The 24,783-nt window shown below is 38.0% G+C and overlaps 1 protein-coding gene across 5 annotated transcripts in view; it reads left to right on the top strand.

The window, feature by feature from the left end:
* Positions 1-24,783, top strand: part of PPP2R2C (protein phosphatase 2 regulatory subunit Bgamma) — a 190,214-nt gene that overhangs the window by 65,635 nt on the left and 99,796 nt on the right. The window contains exon 2 of one of the 5 annotated variants that reach the window (XM_066548647.1): positions 9,538-9,624. The exons of 3 other annotated variants lie outside the window; for them this stretch is intronic. In XM_066548647.1, the coding sequence (XP_066404744.1) occupies positions 9,538-9,624 (87 nt within the window). Of the gene's footprint in view, positions 1-9,532; positions 9,625-24,783 lie in introns of all 5 variants that reach the window. One more of the 5 variants, XM_066548644.1, reaches the window with a different exon arrangement.

Here is a 24,783-nt window from a genome sequence, read left to right as displayed (position 1 = left end):
ACCAGCTTGGTCAGCATGGTGAAGACTTCCAGAGAAGTGAAGCTTAATGCTGTGCTCCTTCAAAACCACCTTGTTATAAGGCTTTTGCAGTATTTATGCACAGTAGAAGGAAGGAAGGAAATACAAACTATAAGTATATTGGAAAAATGTCTGACAGCTATCCTGGATGTACCTGGGAAATGGTAGTAATAGTAGTAATGTTAAATGTGAAAGCAGAAAGCTTGGATGCTTCTGCACTATAAATAATTACTAACAAAGGTGATTGCCAGTGTGGAGAGTTGTTTGCAGAGGGATTCATTTCTGATTGTTAAGTGTAAGTATATTTAGACAGAAAATTATTTTTGTTCCTGAAAGCCAGGGAGTTGTTGTAAATGGGAAGAATTAGCAGTCTGGATTCCACAGAGCAAACAGCAGCCTGGTTATTACAGATGAGACTTGATGAATGTAGTTATATTGAGGTTAGCACAGGAAACTACTCCTATATTTTACATTTTAATGACTGAACTCAATAATTTTATTTTTAGCAGTTGAATTTACACCGTTCTCTTGAAAACTCCTCAGTTTGGCAGTCTTCTTTTCTGAAATGTTGCAAATATTTCAAAGCCTTTAATGAACCTCTTGCTAAGTCACCTTTGATCCAAAATCTTCATTGAGACATTTGTGCATATGGGCACAGACATAATCTAACACAAAAACAGAATCCAAATAATTGAAATTGAGGAAAGGAATAAAAGAGCTTGCCAGAGTCTCCTATGCTTTGCCTTTGGAGTTTTTGCACTGCAGTCCAGATATTGGCTCCATAATCTGAGATTTTATTGTGTAAGTGAAACCCTGCAGGATTTTGCAAGGCAAGATATATTGGGGAAATAGTGCCAATACCTGTAAGTTTAAAATAAATAAAAATAGCTAGATGAGACTTGACTACACATGACAGCAAGAGATACCTAAACATTTTAACTAGGGCATGCCATTATAGGTGAAACCTGCCCTGGGAGAGCTGCTGCACAGTTTAAGCAAACTTGAGGACAATCTTTTCATATAAAAACAGTAACTTCACTACTTTACATATCCTGGGCAAGGAACTTGTTAAATTCTTGTCTTTTAGCTTGTAAGTGGTAGTTCTTGTGAGTTTATCTAAAGAGTAGTTTTTTTTTTTTCTGTTCCTTGTTTTGTGCCCTGCTGAGAAACCTTCTGATGGAGCACAGGAAGATTTTCCTTTTTTCAAAACCTGCTTTTATTGATGGAAGCATGAGCAGAGTTTATTGAAAAAGTTCAATAGTAGCACATTGGGCTAAAGTAGAGATGGGGTGAAACACCTGTTCATCGTAACAGTTCTTAAAAGCAGTAGTCCAACTTTAACATTTCTACAAATAAAAACTCCCAGAGCTCATCTCTTCAGCTGTGGGGCTATTCAGATAATTTCCATGGATTTCCATTTCTGTTTTCAAAACTAGCTGCTTTAACAACTGTCCACTTTTTATGTTATGTTTCTGTAAAATAACTGATTACTCATGCCTATATCAGATATTTACAATTACTGTGATATAAAGCATGAGCTATAGTTTATCTATATTTGAGATCTTTTAACTCACAGATAGCTGTCAGACTGGCTATCAGGTAGTCTTTTTTCCCAGTCTGATTCTCAGATCCAGTAACATACCACACTTGAAGAACAGAAAGGAGGTTACGTTGATCAGTTCCTATAGGTCAGAACATGGGCTGAATCTAAAATACATCTGTTCCCCTTGACACCTGACATGTGGTCAAGACTGGAAATTATGTAAGAGAGAATATTTTTGGACTAAACATCTCACAAGAATAATTAACATTTTCCCCTGGTTCACACAACCTTCTACCCAGGCAACAGATGGGTAACCTTAACTCTTAAACCTAATGGTCTGTCTTGAAGTTCCTTTTCATGTGCTTCTGGTATGTGTCTTCATACTGCTAAAGTTCCTTTGATTTCCTTTTGGCCACTTTCCAGAACATCTTTTAATTCCTTTTGTGAAATTTCCATGCCAGCTTTAATTCCTGCCAGAAGGCAACTGTTGCACCTCTGTTCAAGCAGGACCCTAAAGCTTTAAATTCTCAGAATTTGTCTCTCTGGAAGTAATACTCCCTGCTCAGACTTCAGAGACATCAAGAATATGTAGATCCAAGCACTGCTGGGGAGAGAAATAAGGACACAGAATTCCTTCCTTGACTACAATTATTCTGTTTCCATTTGCTGCTTGACTTGATTGTAGTGGTACTTGGCTTTTATCTGCAGTACTTGCTACTGTTTGAGTTCCAGGAATCTTTATTTTAAAAAAAGGGTAGTCCAGCCAAAACCACAACTCATTTGGTACTCTTTGCAAGTTCTTTCTGCTCTCTGTATATATATATCCATTGAATCTTGTGAGGGCAAGACCTGGAAGTGTCACTTAGTGCTCTTCTTTTACTGTCATTAAAGGACACAAATGTGACTCAGAATCATCTTGGACCTGATTAACTGATCTGTAGACCCTCAGGTGCAGGGAGAAGGTCTTTTTAAATGTGAAGAGTCCTTCTTCTGCACCATTTTACTGAAAAGGAGTTTTGTGGGGAAGTCTGGCAGCCTTCTTGGGTAAGATCCCATTAAAAATATTCATATCAACAGACCTGGTTGAAGGACAGGGTCAGGATTTTATCATTTTATGATAAGGGAAAAGCTAATGGCATTTTCTCTTTGTTACTACTCTGCCTTGAAGGTGAGGGTGGCTGAGGTTCTTGTTCATAGATCTCTTGCAGCAGATTAGAAAGAAATGACAGTGAATGACGGTTTTTTAATATATATTGTAGATATATTTATGTAAGGATTATTTTAGAATAATGGGCTTGCCTTGGAAAGGAGGTATGTAGCATTTTGGTTATTATCTATCTGTAGTAATATAACAGTACAAAAGTATAAAGATACCACTTCAGAAAATACGTAAGGGAAAGAAAGAATGAGAAGAAAATGAAAAGATTGGATAAGTGGAGAGGAAAGATATCACCACCCATCTAGCAAGGAGACTTGATTGTTGTTATTTAGTGTCTGTTAGTTGAAGTGATGATGTCCATCTTGATCAGCTGGGATTGGGGAAGCCCCCAAAACACAAAGTTTGGTGGGTTAATAAATGTTCAGGTTTATGTCAGACATCTCTCCCTTACTGGGGGGGGTTAGTTTTACACTGTCTGATATAACACTGTGAAACACATGCAGTCCTCTGGTGGAAGGCCCCAAAAATTAGGCAGGGGGCACTCTGGGGGTTTTTGATGGTTTATGACACCTTCAAAGACATGGCAGCTGCCTCTCATGGCAGAGTGGTTGAGCCAGTTGTGCCCCATCAGAAGGGATGAAAACCTTCAGGCCTGTGTGAATGCCCTGGTCCTTCCCAGGGAGAAGCTGTACAACTGAGCCTGTTATCTAAGGGTGGTAAAAAGCATTATCTGACCTCTGCTTCTTACCTGCCTTCTCCCTCACATGGTTCAAGCCCCAGCTTGTGGCCTCTGCTGGTGGGTGCTCACCCCCTCTGCCCCTGGGCTGGGACCCTGCAAACCCAGCCTTGGAAAGCACCCTCAGCTATTGCAAATGGTTGGTTAGTCACTAACCACTAACATTTCAGTCTCTCATGCTATCCTGCTACAGAAATGGTAGTGAACAAATTACAGAATTTTTTATTTTAATTTCATTTAATTTTTTTACTCTGATAAGTTTTAAAAAACAGAAATGCACTACTTAGTTTTGCTAGGACACTAAGGTTACTGTACATGTTTCTAATAAACAGCAGCAATGTCATCTTTAATATCCTGACAGGTTTTTAACAGCCTTTGTGTAATTGTAGTTTAGTATCTATATATTAAATTTAGTATCTATATACTTCTATAATGAAGTCTGTTAAGAACCTGCCACTGGCTGGAGCAGGATTGGGTCCAGGCTTTGCTTGGCTGTACTCTCTGTACATGTTGTAAGTCCAGAAAAATATATGTATGTATATGCAAACCACATATTTTGTTTGAGTCGTGATTTTAATCTTATGAAGTCATAGAATGGCTTGGGTTGGGAGAAACCTTAAAGACACCTTTCACTAGAGCAGGTTGCTCAAAGCCCCATCCAACCTGGCCTTGAACACTTTCAAGGAAGATACACAGCTTCTCTGGGCAGCCTGTTCCAGTGTCTCACCTCCACATCTATTCTGCATCTATAACATGTATTCATCTATTCTGCATCTATATTCATCTCTCTTAATCTCTACATCTGTTTGTGCTAACTACTTTGTACAGTAACCTTAGTTACTTTTGTCTTCAGTACTACATTGTATAGTGTGGGGATGTAGGTTATAAACCCTAGTACTGGAAGAGGTTTTTTTGAAGAGTTTATCTCAGTGCTCACGTAAAACCTTTCTGGAAGTTGAGTGTGCTAAATCTTCAGAGATTCAACACCATTGCTGGCTTTGTTTTTAGGACAGCAGTAGGTAAAGATGAAATTGTGGCTGAACTCCATCTACCATATTCAGAATTGTTAGAATCTACAAAGCTTGTATTTTCCTACTACTGTCAGGAAATGTAAGTACATTCTGAAGTACAAAAATTTCTGGGACTTAAAATTATGTGGATTTGTTACTTTTCTTAGGATTTACTGCAATTCTGTTCATCAGTAACCCATATGCTGTCCTTTAACCAAAGGAACAGATTTTCTGTGGCTGCTGTGCTGTAGCTATTTAGTTATCATTTTGTTCATTTGCATAATGAGTTAGGAAATCTACTTGGAAATTCTCATGCATAATATGATTTATTAGATTTAAGGTTAAAATCAGGGTTAAAATTATAAGTTGAATGCTGTGACCTTAATACTGTCTGCAAGTTTCCTTAGGAGCTTAATGCATTCAGATTTATACTAACTTGAGTACAACCCATTTATTTTTCTTTGACCCTTTTGTCTGCTATATGATTTACTCATGCTGCATATTGTTTTCTTTTAAATACTGTTAAGTCTTTGCTTGAAGCAAAACTGCTCTCCAGATTTTCTCTTGGAGGTAATTAGCTCCAGGCTACTTTTTAACTTTCTGAAATGTAAAGTAGTTGCAGTTCAGGTTTTAATTGTATGTCTTTTTCTCCTTTTCAAGAAATGCTGCCTGGACACATCACTTTGTTATTTAAAGGGCTGAAAAATGTGTCTAAGTTGTATTAATTTATGTGGCAATAGAATTCAAATTAATGCTAACCAGAAGATCTTTAAATGCATGAGTAGTATGAAAGGTATAATTAAATCTCTCTGAAAAAAATTACAGGATATTTCATGAATGTCAGTACCATAGTTTTAGACCTTAAATAATTTTTCTTTGCTAGAGATAATTTTTAGGGTTGTGTCTCCTAGAACCTTAAAAATGTGTGTCTTAACAAAACAGTAATTTTTTTCCCTTCATTTGTCCATTTGGGTTTGTGCTAATTTGTTAGGTTCATATTATCCTCCTAAATTATGCTTTTACAGATTCCAGAAAGTTCACAGTGTCATTATGAGAGAGAGGGGTTTTTGAGCTATGTGCAGAACATTTAGGTAAACACTTAAGCTGATGAGGGGACTTTCTGTAGCTGGTGATTCCTGTTAAGAGCATCCTAAAGTTCCTTGGTTAAGGACAAACCTGAAAGATCAACCCACTATAAAGGAACAAACTATGACTGAAGAATTTGCACAGTTGAATTTTTTGGAAGAAAAACTGTGTGTCGCATGCAGAATTACTCATTTCAATTAATCAGTCTTTAAAAATGGTTAACTTCATCATAACCTGGTTCAGTCACTTGTGGAAGAGCTTTGAACTCTTGCTCACTGCTCAAACATTAGGGGTGAGTGGAGCATGATTTCCCTTTATTCTGGTCACTCTCTTCCGAGTGTTGGACCAGCGTGGTTTGCTGATACAAAGCCACTGTTGGCTCATTGACCTAGCTTCCAGGATGACCACAGGTCCTTTCCAGACAGTTGCCAGATGTCTGGAGCTCTTCTACTCCAAGTGCAGAATTTTGCACTTCTTGCTGAACATCCTGAAGTTACTCAGAGTCTATATAGATTTTTTTTTTTGGCCATTTCTTGCCTTTCCTTAGTTTGTAACTTGGAAGTGAAGCAGTGAGTTTGTAATGTTAGTTATCACTGTGGATGTTTTAGATGTCTTGCAGTCCACAGTGCATAGTGAATACACCCTAAGCCTGGCTGGCACAAGAGTGAATTTTCTGTATGTTTTTTCATGAATCAGTGTATGTTTTTGGCCACCACCGGCTGCCGAGATTGTTTGAAGTATATACCAAATAGCCTTGGACATTTCTGCTTCAAGAAAGACTTGTTGATTCTTTTCTTAGTGAGAAAGATGGCATTTTAATCTGATAACTCAAATAGCAATGGTGGAAATTATATTCCATATTCTTTTTAGTTTGCATTAAAATAAATCATAGGTTCTTAGCAAAACCATACCATGTAGTATATTGAAACTACCATTTTCCTTTCTCTGTAGAGACTATAGATTAAAGTTCAAGTAACAGCAGTATAATTTCTGGACGTTGGTATTTAAGTATGGGCTCTGTAACAGTGATGACTGACATGATTCAGCTGTAAGTTTTATTTTATTTCACCAGATGTAGGTTGGTTGGAGAGACCCAGGTGGGACTAGAGTCCTCTCATACCTGCAGGGAATGGGAAAGGTTCTGTTCAAGCACCACCTGAATCTTGTCACTTGGGAATCCACTGCTGTAGATGCATGGATTCATTCATGTAAAGGCCCACAATATGTACTGCTCACCATTTCTTTGTCCAAGTCATGGAGACTGAAAGGTGGGTTTTCTTCATTTTTCAAAGGGAAGATGAACTGTAGAAAAACCAGTGATTTCTATAGGACTCACAGGAAAATTTCTGGTGGAGGTGATAAGTCAGTCTGGGAGTTGTATTAGTTCTTGTATGCATGATAGATTCTACATAAAATTTAAACATGGAGTTAGAAGATGTATTCTACCTTGGATTTGGTGGCAGGATGCATATTCATCCTAAAAATAGCTTTCTGTCATGGAAGAACTTTCTGTTTGAATTGGACTAATCTCTGGAATGTATCTTCCTTGAGACAAAGTTTTTCTCTTTTTTAATTCCATGAATTACTCTCCCAGACAGTGAAAGTGATCCTACCTATTAGGAATATCACATATGGTTAAAGTGCCTCTTGAAGTGCTTGCTGTACATAGGCCAATGTAGACTGTGGGAGGCTGGAGAACAGTAATTTGTGGGGAGAAAATCAGGATGATGTAAGCAAAGGAAAGGCTCTTTGAAGCATTTAAACATAAGATGTTTGGTTTTGAAGACTTAAGACTTCTTTCTGAAATAAATGTATGGTACCCTCAAAGTGTGAAAACCATGGCATGGATATCTTTGTAGATTACTAAAGTAAAGAAACCAAAATCCACACTGTGACCAATTCAGCTCTTGCTTTCAATTGTAGTGGTTCCCCTCCCCACAGTTTTAGAATTTACCAGTTTGCATTTCAGGGAGAGTAGATAAATTAGAAGTTCTAGTCCTTTCAATGACTATTAGAAGATAGTGGCAAATATTTCAAAGTATTTGTAATCTTTTCTCTGGAGATCTGATCAGTGCTATCAATGCATTGTTACTGTAATATCTAGATTTTTCATGTGTCATGACTTTCTGGGGACTCTGAGAAGGCTTTAGGTAACACATAAAACCTAAGGTTGTCAGCTTCTTCTCATTTTGCTTCTTTCTGATGCTCATTGTTTTTGTCACACAAAGTGGAGCAGATTTACTAGAATTCCTGTTAATGATGAAAATAATCACTCTCTTAGAAGGTGAATAGGACATTGATGTGTAGTGCCCAGAACAGAATTAATCAATCATATTTATTTGAGCCAACCTGCTGTATCTTATTTTATATTTAAATATACTGGATTTATTAAATATGGTATTATATATGTGACCAGTTATTGTTTCTCCTGGAGATTTCTTTCAAATATTTTGGCAAAGTCTGTTTATAGTCATAGCTCATAGACAGCTATAATTATACTCCAATTAGCAGATATTGAGAGACACAAACTGTTTCATTGCTTTGAATGGGTTAGTATGTTGGAAACTGGGAACTTCAGAGAAAAACAGTATGCAGTTGCAAATTAAAAAAAAAAAAGAAGAAAACAAGCTGTCTAGAATTTTTTTAAGTGATTGATGCATGAGTCTGTTTTGCCCAAATAAGAAGGGAACAATTCTATTTATCCCTGCATTTACTCTTCAGTTGAAGTAATAGATGCAATACATGAATGTGTGGGGTTTTGGGGTTATTGTTTTTTCCTTAGTAGAGTTGTTCTGCCATATTATTATAATGTTTTTCTTGTCTTGCTTTCCATGCTTTTCAGCAGTTCTGAATTATGTATAAACCTCACACGTATAGGCTTTGTCTTGTCTTTCAATTTACTTGCAAGATTAACGTTGCTGTTGACCAAAGTTAAGCAAATGCAATGAAGGCTGGTATTTTTCCAATTAATTATTGGAAATTGTTCCTGCCTGTGACCATCAGTATTCAGTGCACACTCATACCAGAAAAAAGTGGTTGGTCATTAGCTTCCAGTCCTTGGTGTCTAAACTTGACATTTCCTCAAAAGAAAATAAAACCAAAAACCATCACGGCACTCCTGAAAGATACAGGGATCACTTTTGGAACAAACACACTTGTTTCAGTAGGGCTTTAAAGACTTGGTTTGGAAATGAAAAAACATTGCATTCATCACCATGCTCAAAAGAATGATTTATTCATGTGTTTCAGATAGAGTTATTTTTGTCTCTTTCTCTCTCTCTCTAATTGACTGCACTTTGGGATATACAAATCATTTGAATGTGTCATACTAAAAACTGGTGGCTGAAAACTGTTGCCCCAGCTGGAAACCATGAAAACTGTGGAAAGTTTCCTCTTCTCCTTTAAAAAAGAAAAAGGTCTTTGTTAGGATTGATTCTTGTGGTAAGCCTATGTAGATTTATGTGGAAGTAAAATAAAGTGTCTCGTTGGAATGGGTTGGACAGGAGAAGCAAAATAACTGTTGCTCTATTAGGTAATTAATATAGTAATGGTTTCTGTACAGGAAGTTTATAAAGAGCAGAAAACTGCCATTTAGAAAAGGAGATAGAAGGGAGAACTACTCAATGGTTATTTGTTCATATCAGAGTTGAGAGATGATGTTAAATATGATTTCCTTAATTATTTTATTTGGGCTGTCTAGTTATGTTGGCTCTCAATGACCATATCTCAGCTTGCTACATAGGTAACTGGCAAGGGCATCATCAGCTCATGAACCAAAGAATCCAGCTTGCTGCAAACGGAGCTCCAGCAAGATGTGAAAGTAATCCAAATACTTCTGTAGGAACTGGGAGTTCTTCACTACACCCCAGAATGTACTTGCTCAAATCAGGCATTTTCAAATTCATTTCTTTTTCCGTCACTTGTAATGTGGAAGGTGCTGTCTGACAGCCCTGGAAATTAAGTCCTCTATTTCTCCACAGGACAGGTATAGCAAGGGCAGCAGCAATGCAAGCTTCCCCACACTGTCCTGCCAATGCTCCTCAGCCCAGTTCTGAAGAAGTCACTTCTGGAGGTGAGTGGGTGGAAGAGTCTCTGTGTGTGCAGAGGCTGCTGCAGGGCAGTGGCTCCTGCAGGATGGGCTCTTGATGGAGGCTGGCCCCTGTCCTGAGTGAGCCACCAGTCTTGAACAGATAATCACTTCATGTGTCATAAAGTAGCGTGGGCTGGATTCGTTGAGGTTGCATTATTCTGCTTGACTGTTGTCACATTTTGATATTTCTTTGTGGCTGGATGGCACCTGTACATTTATTTTTCTTTTTGCACTGTTTTGTTGCTAAAGGCTTTGTCAATGCTTTATGTACACATTTGGGAAGTGGCATGTGAATAACTGAATGCAGCCTGGTTGTAAATGTGGCACAGAAAAGCAGTCACTGGTGGCAGCCCTGTGTGCAAGAGGAGCTGTCGGACACTAGACCAAGAGGCATGCTTTGAAATGCACCAGAAATTGATAAGAAAGTGTGTGTTGGTTTCCAGTATCTAAATGAATGATTAGGTTTCTGTTGCAAAGCCATATCTTAACCATTTCTCTTTACATAATTACTATGTAATTTAGATATTAACATCAATTAAGCTGGTAAACTACTGTTCCTTTTTAGATTATTTTACAATTAATGAAATCTGCCTATCTAAAGCTAGACATGCAGCATTCTACACTATATGAAAATAAAGAGTATGTATTGCAGTCACAATAGATAGTAGTCATCCAAACCACAAATATGTGATAAATTTTGTGAGAGGAATTAATGACTGATGCAGGTTTTCAGAGCAACACTAATGAGTGCTTACCACTTGGGCAAATTAATTCCCCTATACATTCCTGGAGTTAAGCACTGCATACTTCAAATATGGTGAGAAGTATTCTGTTTTCAGCCAAATTTACATCTCTTCAACACAGAAATAAATCTGAGAAAATGGGAAACAAAGGCTTAGCAAGGCTGTTAGGTCATAGTGAATTACTTTTCTAATTTCAAATGCTGTGTGAAGGATTTGCAATGCCTTGATTGTAATTTGTAGTTGAGGGCCTTAAGTCTGTTTAACTCTGTTTCTATGGCTGTTTGTAAACAGGAGTGATAACAAGAGACTATAGCACAATTCAATAATTGTGTAAATGTAACATTGTTCCTGTCTGTTTCCATGAAGTCATAGAGTAAGAAGAGTTAATTTTCCTAGTCAAAGTAGACTTCCTGAAGGGATTTCTTAATTTTTTAACTTTAAAGGCTATGAATCAGAGTAGTATTCATTCCATATACAGCTAAAACAGTTCCTGACTTTTAAATTTTTAAAATAATTTTATCAGGTAGCAGGGGCTATGGACTTCTCTTCATAATAAAAATTAATGACAAAGTCCTATTAAGAAGTCATTTGAGATTGATCCATGAAGTGGAAAACAGTTTGAAGATCCTTGTCATGAGAACACATGGCATTAGGACATTTGCTAATAAGTCACCTTATTTAATGCTTGTATAGTGCCATTAAATCATGTGGATTTGATTTTTTTCAGCTCTTTTGAATGCAGTGCAGCGTGCTAATCTCTTACTGATGTTGACAAAGATGTAGAGAGGTCCAGAGTTGGCCTCCCTCACATCTGAAGTCCAGAATTCAGCTCCAAACTCCCTCTCTGCCATGTAAACCTTTGAAGATAATTATATACCTTATCACAATTAAACCTTTTTTATAATAGACATCATTTTAAATTCAAGTACAAAAATACATTTTTAGGACAAACATAAGAATGGTTATAGAGACTGTTTTCTTCACACAGTATTTATTCAGACCACAAATTCATCTGTCTCTGCATCTGCTTTCTGTGAATACTAATTAATACAGAGTCTGGTTTTTTTTTCTGCATATTTGCATTGAGTGGTGGTGATCTAAAGTAGCACATGTGTAAAGCAGCACAGGGCCCAGAGCATCCAGAGCTCCCTCATCCTGGAGTCCTGACTTACACCAATCTGTTGTTTCTGCTGGGACTGCTTACATGGGAAGAGGCTTTGCATGATGTTCATAGTTACAGATCCCTGTCTTAAAAACATCAACAATAACTTTATCAACTTGTCTTTACCCCCAGTTATATCTTAGTGATTGTACAGCCTCTCAGAGCTTCTGCCCAGGGACTGGGAGTGGAGGAAGGTCAAACCAGTCTTTCAAGAATGTATTTAAATATTTTCCTGAAGATACAGTAAATTGGTTTGAGGCTTCAGGCTCAATTTACAAACTTTTTTTTCACCAACCACTAGATAACAGAGTTTAAGGGACAGAGTTTAAATGTCAGAAACAGGCTGCAAAACAAGGGATAAGAAGCACTTTAGGTTCACATTGAATAATGTGTGGTCTTTGCACAGCTGGGAAACCCCCACGCTAAAATGTTGTTCCTTTTATGACTTTCTGTCTGTGAAGATAATATAGATCTGTGTTTACAATAGATCCAGGATGGACTTGGCTTATTTCCAGTCCTCTCAAGATACTTGAAAAGTGTTTCCCTAGTAGGTTTGGAGGTAGGGTGAGGTACATTCGTCTGTTTGTGATGATCTGGAAGGAGCTGTGTAATCTTAGATTGTTCAAAAGGAAGTGTTTATTTGAGGCACCTAGAAATTACTGAGATAAAGCAGGAGGAAATGCCTTCTAATCAAAGCTTGATGCCACTGGCATGTGTAAGTAAAAGGGAGACTAAAGTACCAAAGCTATCAGAAATGAAATCTCAGTGCTCAACTATCAGGCTGTACAACTGCTTTCACAGACTTATCACAGGGTCATCACAGGCTTCTATCAGGTTATTGTTTAGAATTAATGGGACTGTAGGAAGGAATTTGTCACTTGTCTCTCTAGGTTTAATGAAGGACTGTTTTTACTGTCCATTAGTCTTTAGGTTCACAGTTTTAGTCCAGCAGTTTGTCACAAGATACCATTAGCAATGAGCAGGTGCATAATAGAGGATATGAAAAATGCTTGGTTTTAAATTTGTTTAGTATTCAACAGCACTGCTATGGTATCTTTAAAGGTTTTAAGTGTTGCCACACATGGAACTCATTGCAGAACCATTGCTGTAAGCTCTTACAGGGCAGGGAATACATTTTTCTGTGCACATATAAAGCCAACCCTCCCTAAATCTTGGGTATTCCTGTGATCCTGGTGTATTTATAGCAGACTCAGTGCAAGGAAAAAACAAGCAAATAGTCCCCCAAGTCCCACAATAACTATTTCACCCATTTAATTACTTTCTTTTGAGTGCCTAGAAAATTGCTTTTGGGAGTGTCACCTTTAATCTCGTAGCAGAGTATTTGAAGTCAGATGTTGAAAACAGTTCTACCAAAACAAATGCTGCTAATGCAGGATGAGACGTGCAGACAAAAAATGAAAAGGTGATACAGAATGTAAATCCTCTTTCAGGAGCCTTCTGAGAATGCCATCTGGTTATCATAATGACAGCACAGGTAACCATCATTCTCTGCATTCCATAAAATCCTGACTCACAAAGTGAAGCTACAAGATCAACTACAAAATCTCATGGTTTTTGTTTTTGTCATTCTTCAATTTCTAGGAAGCCTGATGAGACCTAACAGCTCAAGAGCATTGAGGCTGATGAAATCTAAATTTTCCATAAGTTTTTTCTACTATAGTATGCAGCAAATGAAAAATTAGCAGAGTAAATACTGAGACTCTGGAATTGTGATATTTTCTGGGGCAAAAGGAAGGTTTTTGCAGCTAAATACTGTTTGCAGTTGCTTTCTTAGGCTCATCTACTTACATTTGGAGTTGATAGTGAATTTCTCCTGCACTTAAATGGCTGTTGTGCCAGGAGGCTGTGGATTTTTGTGTGTTTTCTTTTGCTTGATCAAATACTCTAGGCTCTTACAGGGAGATGAAGCAAATTAGGAAATATGTTCTTTTATAAAAAATACTTAAGAACATGCTTCAGGAAAAAGAGAACCTAATTTGTTTTAAAGGACAGATGCATCTTAAAAGGCACTTAAATTTTAATCAATCCCTTAATTTTTATTAATCTGTAATGAAAAACCCCAGTGATTAAAATTCCAGGAAATTGACTTGAACTGAAAAACTGAGTTGTAAGATAGAATTTAGAGGTTTTGCTGTAACAATCTATCAGATCCTATCTCTGTACTAAGTGCTCAATGACCTTGTGCCATTCATATTGCTCAAAAGAAAAAGAGCTTAATATGATAATTAAGTAGGAGAGAATGAAAAAGTGTATTCTGGCAGTTTGTGACTAGGTTGGGAGAGCAATGTCCTGTTTGTTCTTTATGTTGGAAGCAGTGGAGATAACTTAGGAATTACATTTATTCTGGATAGCAATTGATTTTTTAAAATATTTTTTTAATTCTGAGGTTTTTTTGGGTTTTTTTTTTGCTAGTGTTTGCACCAACATTGTTGGTTTTTGAGAAAGGAGTCTCTGTGCTAGTTTACTTAATTTTGTAAGAGTGCTGGAGTGAAGGCTGCCTGTTTATGTCAGGTAGAGCACAATGGGGCAGTGGTCTTTAAACTCCAGAACTATGAAAAAACATTCAGAAGGATTGATATGTAATTGGAAAGGAAACTTTAATTGTAAATAGGTTTTTGGCATTGTGTTTCTCTTGCAATTTTGGGTAGGTATTATTTTTCTTTATTTTGATTGAGGTTTGGCTGCCTCTGAGTGGTTGGGAAGAGTTGGAAGGTCTGTTTGGCAGTAACTGATTCAGTATTGTCTCCTGCCCCACTCCTGCCTGGTGGCTGATGTGTTGTGCTATCCCCAGTGGTGCAGGGGATACTGGGAGAGCTTTGGGAGCCCTGGAGGGTGGGTGCTGCAAGGTTACTGCTGATGCTGCTGCTTCCTTCCCTCCCCTGCTTTCTTCTGCATCTCCCTCCCCATAAAATACCCTCTTGGCTAAATGCTTGTGCAGAAGAAAACTGGTGCTATGACCTGTGTACTTTGCCTTTCCTGCTTTTACAGCTGGCAGTGCAGTGACTGTGATGAGTGAACTGTGAGTTTTCTGCTTGTACCCTTGAACCTGTTAGTAAGTGTACAGGGATTTCTTGTGTGGAGTAATCTTTGCTGGGGATAGTGAAGTGTGTGTTTTCTTGTAACTTGGACTGGAATCTGACACAAATTCTGAGCAGATCTCATGCTGATTTTGAGCTGGGCACATCACAAAGTAAAGGAAGCTGGGGAGAAAATTGAGTTGAGCCTTGCCTGCAAGTAATAACATTTTTAAATCTGTAGTGCTGCTGGTTTCACACTGATAGAGATTATTATTTTCTAGTACCTTCCTAATGATGGTATTATTTATACTCTGCTGATGCTATTAGCTTGGTTACATAGAGTCTGTGTGCTGAAACTGCTTAGAGATGAGGCTGTGTCAGAGATCTATTCCACACATTGATTCTGCCCTTGACTTACCTTCACAGGAACAGGATATGAATGAAGAAAATGCTACTGTGTTAAATGTTAAGTACAGAAAATCTCCTCTCTGTTCACAGCATCAGTATGGTAGAATTGATGTGCAAAAGAAACAGCTGAACTGAGGTTTCAGGCCGTTGGCTGTAGAACTGCATGGAAATGGGAGTGGAGGAGTGTCTGAATCCAACAAATCAGGAAAAGCCATCATAAAACCAACCTAAAGCCTCTTCCATCCTGGAGAGATTTATAAATGGTGTCAGCAAGGATATCTGCTTCTCACCTGACTGGGGCTTACAGGCTAGCTTAGAATCTTCCTTGCAGAAGAGGAACTTGTTTTACATTGTCTGCAGACAGTGTGTCACCAGTGTCACTGTCTGGACAGCCAAATACGACTCACTCTTTCTTTCTTTCTTTCTTTCTTTCTTTCTTTCTTTCTTTCTTTCTTTCTTTCTTTCTTTCTTTCTTTCTTTCTTTCTTTCTTTCTTTCTTTCTTTCTTTCTTTCTTTCTTTCTTTCTTTCTTTCTTTCTTTCTTTCTTTCTTCCTTCCTTCCTTCCTTCCTTCCTTCCTTCCTTCCTTCCTTCCTTCCTTCCTTCCTTCCTTCCTTCCTTCCTTCCTTCCTTCCTTCCTTCCTTCCTTCCTTCCTTCCTTCCTTCCTTCCTTCCTTCCTTCCTTCCTTCCTTCCTTCCTTCCTTCCTTCCTTCCTTCCTTCCTTCCTTCCTTCCTTCCTTCCTTCCTTCCTTCCTTCCTTCCTTCCTTCCTTCCTTCCTTCCTTCCTTCCTTCCTTCCTTCCTTCCTTCCTTCCTTCCTTCCTTCCTTCCTTCCTTCCTTCCTTCCTTCCTTCCTTCCTTCCTTCCTTCCTTCCTTCCTTCCTTCCTTCCTTCCTTCCTTCCTTCCTTCCTTCCTTCCTTCCTTCCTTCCTTCCTTCCTTCCTTCCTTCCTTCCTTCCTTCCTTCCTTCCTTCCTTCCTTCCTTCCTTCCTTCCTTCCTTCCTTCCTTCCTTCCTTCCTTCCTTCCTTCCTTCCTTCCTTCCTTCCTTCCTTCCTTCCTTCCTTCCTTCCTTCCTTCCTTCCTTCCTTCCTTCCTTCCTTTCCATGAACCAAGTAAACATAAAACCTAAACTGAAGATTTGATGATAGGGAAGAACCTCTGTTGTTCCTCACACTTTTAAAAGATCTGGTACTGTGCCAGAGGGCACAGAGTGGTGTGAAATCAAAACATTTCACTGAAGTCTGTATTGCTAATTTCAAGTGAAGGTTTCCATGGGCTATGTCTAAGACCAAGCATAATCTAAATGTTAGATGTCTAAAAGTATGTGATGAATAGTGGGATAGAGACAGAGATGCATGGTGGTAAGGAAGAGGAGGCTTTAATAGGAAAACTGTAGGGTGTGCTTATTTATGATCACCATTCTCTTTGTCCAATACCACAGAGGGAGAAAATCCTAATCATGCCAAGAGCTGAACAGCTGTTGCCTTTCCATATTAGCTGATGCTTTTAAGGGTGCATTTACAGAAGAACAGAACTGGGAGCATGGAATGGGTACACATAACAGGGCAGCCTAAGCCAATTAATCTCTACTTTGCAATATGTGTATATGCATATATATGTAAAGCGTGTTTATCTATGTAATTGTAAAATATGATTTTTTTTCTCAAATCAGAATAAGGTTTTGCATTTAATTTTAAATGTTTTCTCTTTAATCTTCCTCTTTAAATCTGATTGAGGGAAGCAGAATGTTCTCTTATTGGAACATAAGCAGCTCTGCTATGCTCTTCTATTTTGAATGCTTTGGGCTGTTATGTGTTTTTATAGTAATAAGTTAAATAAATAGACCTGTATCAGCAATTTTGAGGATATGAGCTTAGTGTGCAAACATCTGTTGTATATATTTGATGTGTCCCCCTGACTTTCCAATAAGCCTTTTGAGATGTGTCTTTTCAGTATAGTTATCCTGCAGTGCTTGGTAATGCTGACCATCGTTCTGTGATGACAAGCATAATATTTTGAAGGTATTTCTAAACAAGAAATTTATAAAAGAGAAATTCTTTTATCTGTTCAGTTTTTATCTTCTCTTTCTATGTAGCTTCTCTGTGTCTCTTCTGGTGAAGTGCTTCTATTTTGAGGACTCCACAGAAAAAAAAACCTGGTATACTGACATGTTAAATATTGCTCGTGGTAGCTTCTACTGTTTGAAGTCTTTGAGGATAGGGAAGGACTTGGCAGTACCTGAGTGTGCACATGAATGATTTCCTCCTCCTGCCCACCCCCACTGTTCTTGCTGGCAGATGGTCCTTGAAGGACTTTTGCCAGCAAGTGCAAGTCAGAGTAGCCCCTAGGAGTGACTGATACCAGGCAGCCTTTCCCTCTTGCTGAGCTCAGCAGAACAAGCCTGCCAGTGAACCTGATCTGTCATTTTCAAAGTTATTTCATATTTTTTGTCTCAGAAATCACAGTCGCAACAGAACAGAGTGTTTAGCTCCCCATGAGACTTGTCAAACATAACGAAATAGAAATTCAATGACTGATACAAAGTAAATGCTTGGGAGAGTGAGTTTCCAGTCTTAATGCTGCAATAACAGAAGTACCTTTTAAACTATAAGCTTTACATATTTTTTTTTTTGTTCAAAACGTTTCCTTCTGAAAAAAGCACAATTAAGACAGTTTTACTGGCATCTTCAGGATGCCAATAAGCGTTGCTCTGTAGCATCACTCTCACTGCCATAATAGTTTTGTACAGAACTGTTGTGGTTTCACCCCCTCTGGCAGCTAAGCCCCAGGCAGCTGCTTGCTTGCTTCCCCACCAGCAGGATCAGGGAAAGAATTAAAAGAAGGAAAGCTGGAGAACTCATGGGTTGAGATAAAGACAGTTTAATAGGGAAAGCAAAAGCCTCGCACACAAGCAAAGCAAGGAATTAATTCACTGCTTCCCATGGGCAGGCAGGTGCTCAGCCATCTCCAGGAGAGCCCATCATGTGTAACAGTGACTTGGGAAGACAAACATAATCACTCCAAATGTCCCCCCCTTCCTCTCTTCCCCCCCTTTTATGGGCTGAGCATGGTGTCACATGGTCTGGGATATCCCTTTGGTCAGTTTGGGTCACCTGTCCTGGCTGTGGCTCCTCTCAACTTCCCATATACCCCCTACATCCTGGCCAGCCTGACCATTACCAAAAGCAGAAAAGGCCCTGGCTCTTTGTAAGTGCTGTTCAGCAATAACAAAAACATTTTTATGTTATCAACTCTGTGTTCAGCACAAATCCAAAATATGGCCCCATAATAGACACTGTGAAGAAAATTACCCCAGCCAAAATCAGCACATTAACCCAGATTTAACCAGCAAATGTGTATTTAATAATTAATGGCTTCTTTTTGTATAAAACAATAGAACCTCATTTTGTGGATGAGAATTCCTCTTTTGTATTAATTCTTTTTAGATTCATATTTCTCATTCCTTTTTAGTTGTTCCAAATCTCCCCTGAACACTTACTTGTTCTCCTCCTGATCTCTAACACTGTGGATTAAAAAAAAAAAAAAAAAGAACTCCAGATGGTCAGATGGTTCACTTCATAGAATGAGGGCACCTTTATTTGTAAGGCATTTACATGAGTTAAAAATCCCACAGAGAAAATAAACTGTCTTAATGAGTGGTCCTTAGAAATGATGTCTGCAGTTTCAGACAGCCATGATTGTGGGGTGATGTTGGATAAGTATGTTCCAGAGTATCTCCCAGAGCTCCCACAGGCTGTCAGAGCCAACTGGGCTACCCAAGCCTGAAGAGCCTGAGACATACCTCTGTCTCACACTGGTATGTATCCCATACCTACTGGTCTCTATTGTGATTGCTGCAGTAGCAGCTGGTTTTCTGCAGCTTTGCAGAAGTTGGTTTTGGTATCTGTTCATCAGTGAGTGGTTACAGAGCACAGCAGAGGTCTGTCCCCTGTGTGCCCCTCATGGACCAAAGCAGGGATCTTTTAGTAATACTGTGATGGGTATCCTTCAAACTGCAGAATTCCAGTCTGAATTCTGGGACTTTCTCTGTCTATGACCAGGCTTGGAAGAAATGCTGGAGATAAAGAAGAGATTTTTTTTTACAGAATTTCTGGTAAAAATATTGCTCTTAGTCACATTTGATGTGGTTATGGTTATAATTGCAATATATCAGAACTGATGGGCAACTAAAGTTTTTTCTTTCTTTGAAAAAGGTTCTTCTTTCTTTGTACCAACCATGAAAAACCCGAACCTCAAGAATAACAATTTCCACGGACTTTGATAATGCAGAGATTTAATCAAATATGTTGTTCAGCTCTGCCCTAAATTGGTATCAGATACATATCTTGCTTGTTATTTAAACTGTGATAGCATGGAGTCACTAGGCACAGCTGGTTCCATAAACACAGAGGGAGGTGCTTTCTGCCCAGAGGAATGTAGTGTTAAGTATGAGACAAGAAAGAGACAGTGTGTGGATATATTAAAACAGGGAGAACATGAGGTCATGATGACTGGTCAGAACAAGAAGCAGCTGTAATAGGAACCTGGCTGCCAAGTGTCTTTATTTTATGGTAATTCATTTGTTGCAGTGCCCTGAGGAAGATGGTTTGTTTTAGCTGAGCTCCAGAGTGGAATGTGGATCAAGCTGATCATCCAGTCTCTGAAAACATTCTTCACATTGAAAATATTCTTATGTTGCTCTTCGTCATTATTTTCTGCAAGTAATGATGCAATAATAATAATAATAATAATAATAATAACCTCTGTAATAACTGAGCAACTGTACTCATACTCAGATATGTGACAGTGTCCTTGAATACCCTGGCACTCCAGTGATTTCTTCAAAAAACTTAAGCCAGAGAGCTTTGCTGGTTACCAATGAGCTATGAAAACATTTCAGCAAAATATATAGAAATGCACCTGAGGGTTCCTCAGAAATCTACAACATAAATATGCAGAAAGAAAAAATTCATGGCATCTTTGGAGAAACTTAGAGGGCTTCACATGGGTGACAGAGTCCATTTTAGTGTGAGAGGATTTGACATGAATTTTTTTATGTTTATTTAAGAGATATGAACAGTAAAATTTGTCACTCTGCTGTGTAGTTTGAATGTAATGCAGTAAATCTATAAACCTTGTCATGGGGCCCTGACATGCCTTAAGTGTTCTCTCTGTCCACAAATGGCCCTTTAGTGAGGTAAAGGACTGGTGATGCAGGGGTCAGGACAGAGTAAAGTGCTCTCCAAAGTGGCTTTTCTGCAAAGATGTTATTATCTTGTCTACTACCACATTCCAGGCAGACTCAGTCTCTCCCCCCCCTCTCTCTCTCTGATGGAATTCTAATCCATAACTGGTTCATAATCTATCCTCAGAGATTTTTATGACTCTCTCAGTTATTCCTAGCTAAACTGTGTTTGAATTGAGTTCAGCTGGTCTCAGCAACAGATGTCAGGTACCACTAAAAAATGAGGGGTTATGTAGGAGAAAGCCAAAAATGTTCACTCTTTCTGTAACCTTGACCAAATTAATCTTTTACTTGCTGCATGTTTTTCTAAATAGTTTTGTATTTTTACTGTTAGTGAAATACTCGGGTATACATAACATATGAATATTGGTGTGGAATTGAGTAAAATTATATTGGGAATGTGTATTTTTCCAGTTTGCTTTTAATTCATTTTCACCCATTATTAAATTTAAAAATAAGAGAATTGCAAGTAGTGTCATTAATCAATATGTGTCCTGAACTGCAGAGCAAGTAATTTTTATAAGAGGGCAAGCCCCTGTGTTTATAATAAATCAAGTTCATTATCTTTTGAGCTTCCTGATTAAAGTAATTAGTCATTTATGCTGATACAAAGCCACCAGTGAATTCTTTGCTTTGTTTCACAAATATTAAATCTTAACTAGTTTTGTAAGGGTCGTTGGTTATAAACAGCTCCACATTGTGATGTAAATTTGTTGCTTTGTTAGAGGGGAAGTGGTTTCTGCCAACGCAAATTAATACACCAAGCAACTCTCCTGCAGCTGGAAGAACCTGCCTTTAAGACTGTAGCCTGCAAACTAATTTCAAATGCCCACTGGGACACAGCAGGTGGGGCTGGGTGTTGGGGCAACTGATGCTGAGTGCTGAGGGTCTCAGGTCAATGGGGGGCTGCAGGCTGTGCTGCCCAGCAAGGCTGGGTGGGCTTCCCCACTTTTGCTGACAGCTGCCCTTTCCCACAAACCACTGGGGAGAGCTCTGGTTGGTGTCATTTGCAAAATATTTGGGAAGCTGAGTGTGCTTTTATATCTGCAGAATGTGGCTGTTACCTGAGGGGCTTCGGTTCAGAATGCCAGTGTCACTCCAGTTGGGTATTAAAAAGGTCATTGCCAAGCAAAAATCAGTGCTTTTGAGAAAAGATTGTACTTCTTCCTGTTCTTCTTTAGCTGTTGGTAAGAATAGTCTCTTCTGAGGTAGGGTCAAATGCAGCTTAATTTTCAGTATGAAAACATTTGTGTTCCTCTGGAAAGTTTCTCTATTTCCAGGCATCAGTTCTGACCAATATGTACATGGCATCATATCTGTAAAACTTGCCCTTACACTGGAATAGATTGATACATTGAGGACAGAAGTTCAGAAGTCTCCTGAGTTGTTCTGTGGATTTTAATAGGTGTACCTATGCTCACAGGTAGAATGAAGTAGGATGAGCCTGATAATTTCAGTGTAAATCTGTAAATCTAGCTTTTCTTCTGAATGTCAAGTGTTTACAGGACCTCTGTAACATTAGAAAGCACCTAAGGACCTCGGCTGCAACTCTTACTTAAAGAAAACAAGGCTTTTTTCTGCTTTGGTTTCTTTGTACAATTCCAGTTCAAGGGTAATTGTAAGCCTCCAAATTCTTTCTTTTCATATTAGATTACATCCTTTAGGGTTGAAATAAGGGAAACCTTTCCAGCAGTTACTTTGGTCACCTGCTGTGCAAACTAATAATGCCATGCTAATCTCAAAAGGACTGTCAGTCACAGTCACATTTGAATTTCAGTGTTTCAGGAAGGAGACAATCAAGGGAGGGAAATTAGCTGAACTAGGGCTATGTTGTACTACTTGATTTTAAAATCTACAGTCAATCAAATACATGAATGGAAGGTGTGTTTTTAAGAAGGTACAGATTTGTTTACAGGATTTTTTTGTGAATTTTAATGATGCAATATTAATAAGGAGACAGTACTATAGGCTCTTTTTTCTTTTAGCATGTACTCCAGTGAGAAATAAGTAATTTCATGTGGGGTGAGGATTTGAGAGGTTCAGCTTGTAAAAGTGGGTAATTGTGACTAAGTGCAGGTTAACACATGAACTCTGGCATTTGTTTTCCTGTTGTTAGTGATGAAACACTGCACAGTGTTCATAAGGAAGCTTAAATGTGCTTTAGAGAAAGAATTTTCATATGCTAGGACAAAGAAAATTGTTCTTTTCAGGGATTTATAATCATTGTGGTATTTTCCACACTAAAAGAAAAGATGGGTTACAAGAAGTTGTCTAAAAGGATGAACACTGTAATTTGAAAAGAAAATAGGTTCTAGTGACTGTTCACCACCTGGATATTAATGTAGGCAATTACCAGGTCTTGCCTTTCAAGCATTATTATGTTAGAGCAAGAAAAAAGCCTATATTGTATTTTATATGACCTTTCTAATACTATATATACACATATAGATTTGTGTTATTTGTCTCTAATTCACCAAATGTTTCTTATGTGTGGCTCAAGGCATTTATTTATTGCAAGGCTTCAAGCTGTGGTAAGCAAGGTCATAGATTAAGAATTGATTTCCACAGTTGCTCTAGCATACAAACTAAATTTCTCTTGGTTGGTTATAAAAACTACAGCTGGGTATAAATTCAGCTTTTCAACACTGTCTTGAAAATTAATGTTAAAACAAATGAGAAAATACTCTGTATGTATTGCATGTTTCATTTAGACCTTCAGCTAAAACTTAAGGAAAACAAATTGATTTTTTGCTGCAGACTGCTAAGTAAAACTATGCCAATAATAAAGATGGTGGGTTCTTTATTTCACTTGTTTTTTCTTGTTATGACTTTATTTTTTAATTCAGATTTCCTGTACAGTTTCCATCAAATCATGTTTTGATCAATATCTTGATTAGTGCTTTTTTTTACTGTATGCTTCTAGAGCCATTGCTAATTACCATAGGAATGTGTGTTTCAAAATTAAATATAGGTTATCTTCTTTGGAAACAGACACTCCTAGAAGAAATAGAAAAATCCTGCTGTTTTATTAGTATTGTCTCTAATGTGAAACACATGGTTTTTTTTAACTGAAGACTGTATTTAGACTGAACTGAAAATTCACCTTATCAAGGAGATGTGTTCTAGGGGTGTTTTTATGGTTTTCTTTGTGGATTGTCATGTTGGGTTTTGCTTTTAAGGTGTGCTTTGTGTTGTGTTGGTAACAGTAGTAGAGCTTAACTGTATGCAGAAATCAATTTGTGTAAATGTCAAATCTGCTCTTTTGTGAATCTTTGCAGCAATACACAGATTTCTACTGACTACACAGTAAATCTCAAGTTGGAGAAATTGTCTTCTTAGACACATCTTTAAAGAAAATATTTCTGATATAATATCCTGCCCTCTGTTTTTGAATTAGTATGCCTAGAACAGAAACAATCTGCAGTTTGTTTCCAGATCACTGTCAACATCATCAGGTGGCTTTAAAAAATACTATCTTGGCCTCTGCTCTTTCTGCACGTGCCACAGCTACTGCTTCTGCTGTTAGCAGAGGAACCAAATTGCAAGATTATTTTTCTAAGATTGCAGAGGACATTGTGTTAGCTTGATGGGAATTGTTTTGCAGCGCACAGCCCTCACTTTACCTTATGGCAGTGGCCCGCAAGGGAGTGGTGTGGCAAAGGTTTTGTGGAATTCTTTTCTGCTAAAAAAATGGCTGAATTGCCAATGCTTTTGCACATTAGTGCATGAAGTAACTTTCTCACAGTGGTCACAGTATGCTTGTAAAGAAAAGCAGTTGGAACGTGGAATAATGTGTGATGGGAGCAGTAAAACACTTTGGTGAGTAAAATAGGTAAGGATTATATATATTATGAAATAAAAACTTTATTAAAGAAAACGTGTGTGGAAATGGAGTACCTCAGAAATCACTCCTCTTGCCAATTCAGATGGATATTTTTGAGGAATGAAGTTGTGAAATGAATCTGATCTTTAATGGTCTTTATCCCCTCCCTGAACTGTATTTTGCAGGATCTGAATAGTCAGATCTCCTTTCATGGCTGAGCCCAGCAAACTGCTTAGCACTTGAGCATATTTTGCAAAATTTTGAGTGGCAGCTTATTTTAATGTATTGAAAAGAGAGGATTTTGTCAGTTTTTAAAATATCCATGTCTATAACAAACTTCCTTTTGACTTCATTGAGATTTCCATATGGAGATACCTCAAAAAATGCAGCTTTGTGGTGAAATACAGTGAATCAATTCAAGTTAGACTGTCTCAGAATAATAAAGTCTCACTGAAAGCCTTGTTAGGCAGAATTACGATTATCAAGTCTGGTAGTCAGGGAGGCTTGTTGTTAGTGTATTACTGCAGGACAACTCAAGCATGGTCATGCCTGACTGAATACAAGATTTATGCCCATTTCTAAATTGTAGATCTCTCTTTTTTTTTTTAAAGAACACTGACATATGTATGAAGAATTTTGGACTGATTCATTAAGTTTGAATAAATTCCTACAACAAATGAGTGAAATGAAGAGAAAGGAAAAATAACTAGCTTAGCAGGACTC

Source organism: Molothrus aeneus, chromosome 4, assembly GCF_037042795.1.
Source record: "Molothrus aeneus isolate 106 chromosome 4, BPBGC_Maene_1.0, whole genome shotgun sequence".
Lineage (NCBI taxonomy): Eukaryota > Metazoa > Chordata > Aves > Passeriformes > Icteridae > Molothrus > Molothrus aeneus.
Note: the sequence above shows the minus strand (reverse complement) of the source record. Positions and strands in the feature narration are given on the sequence as shown.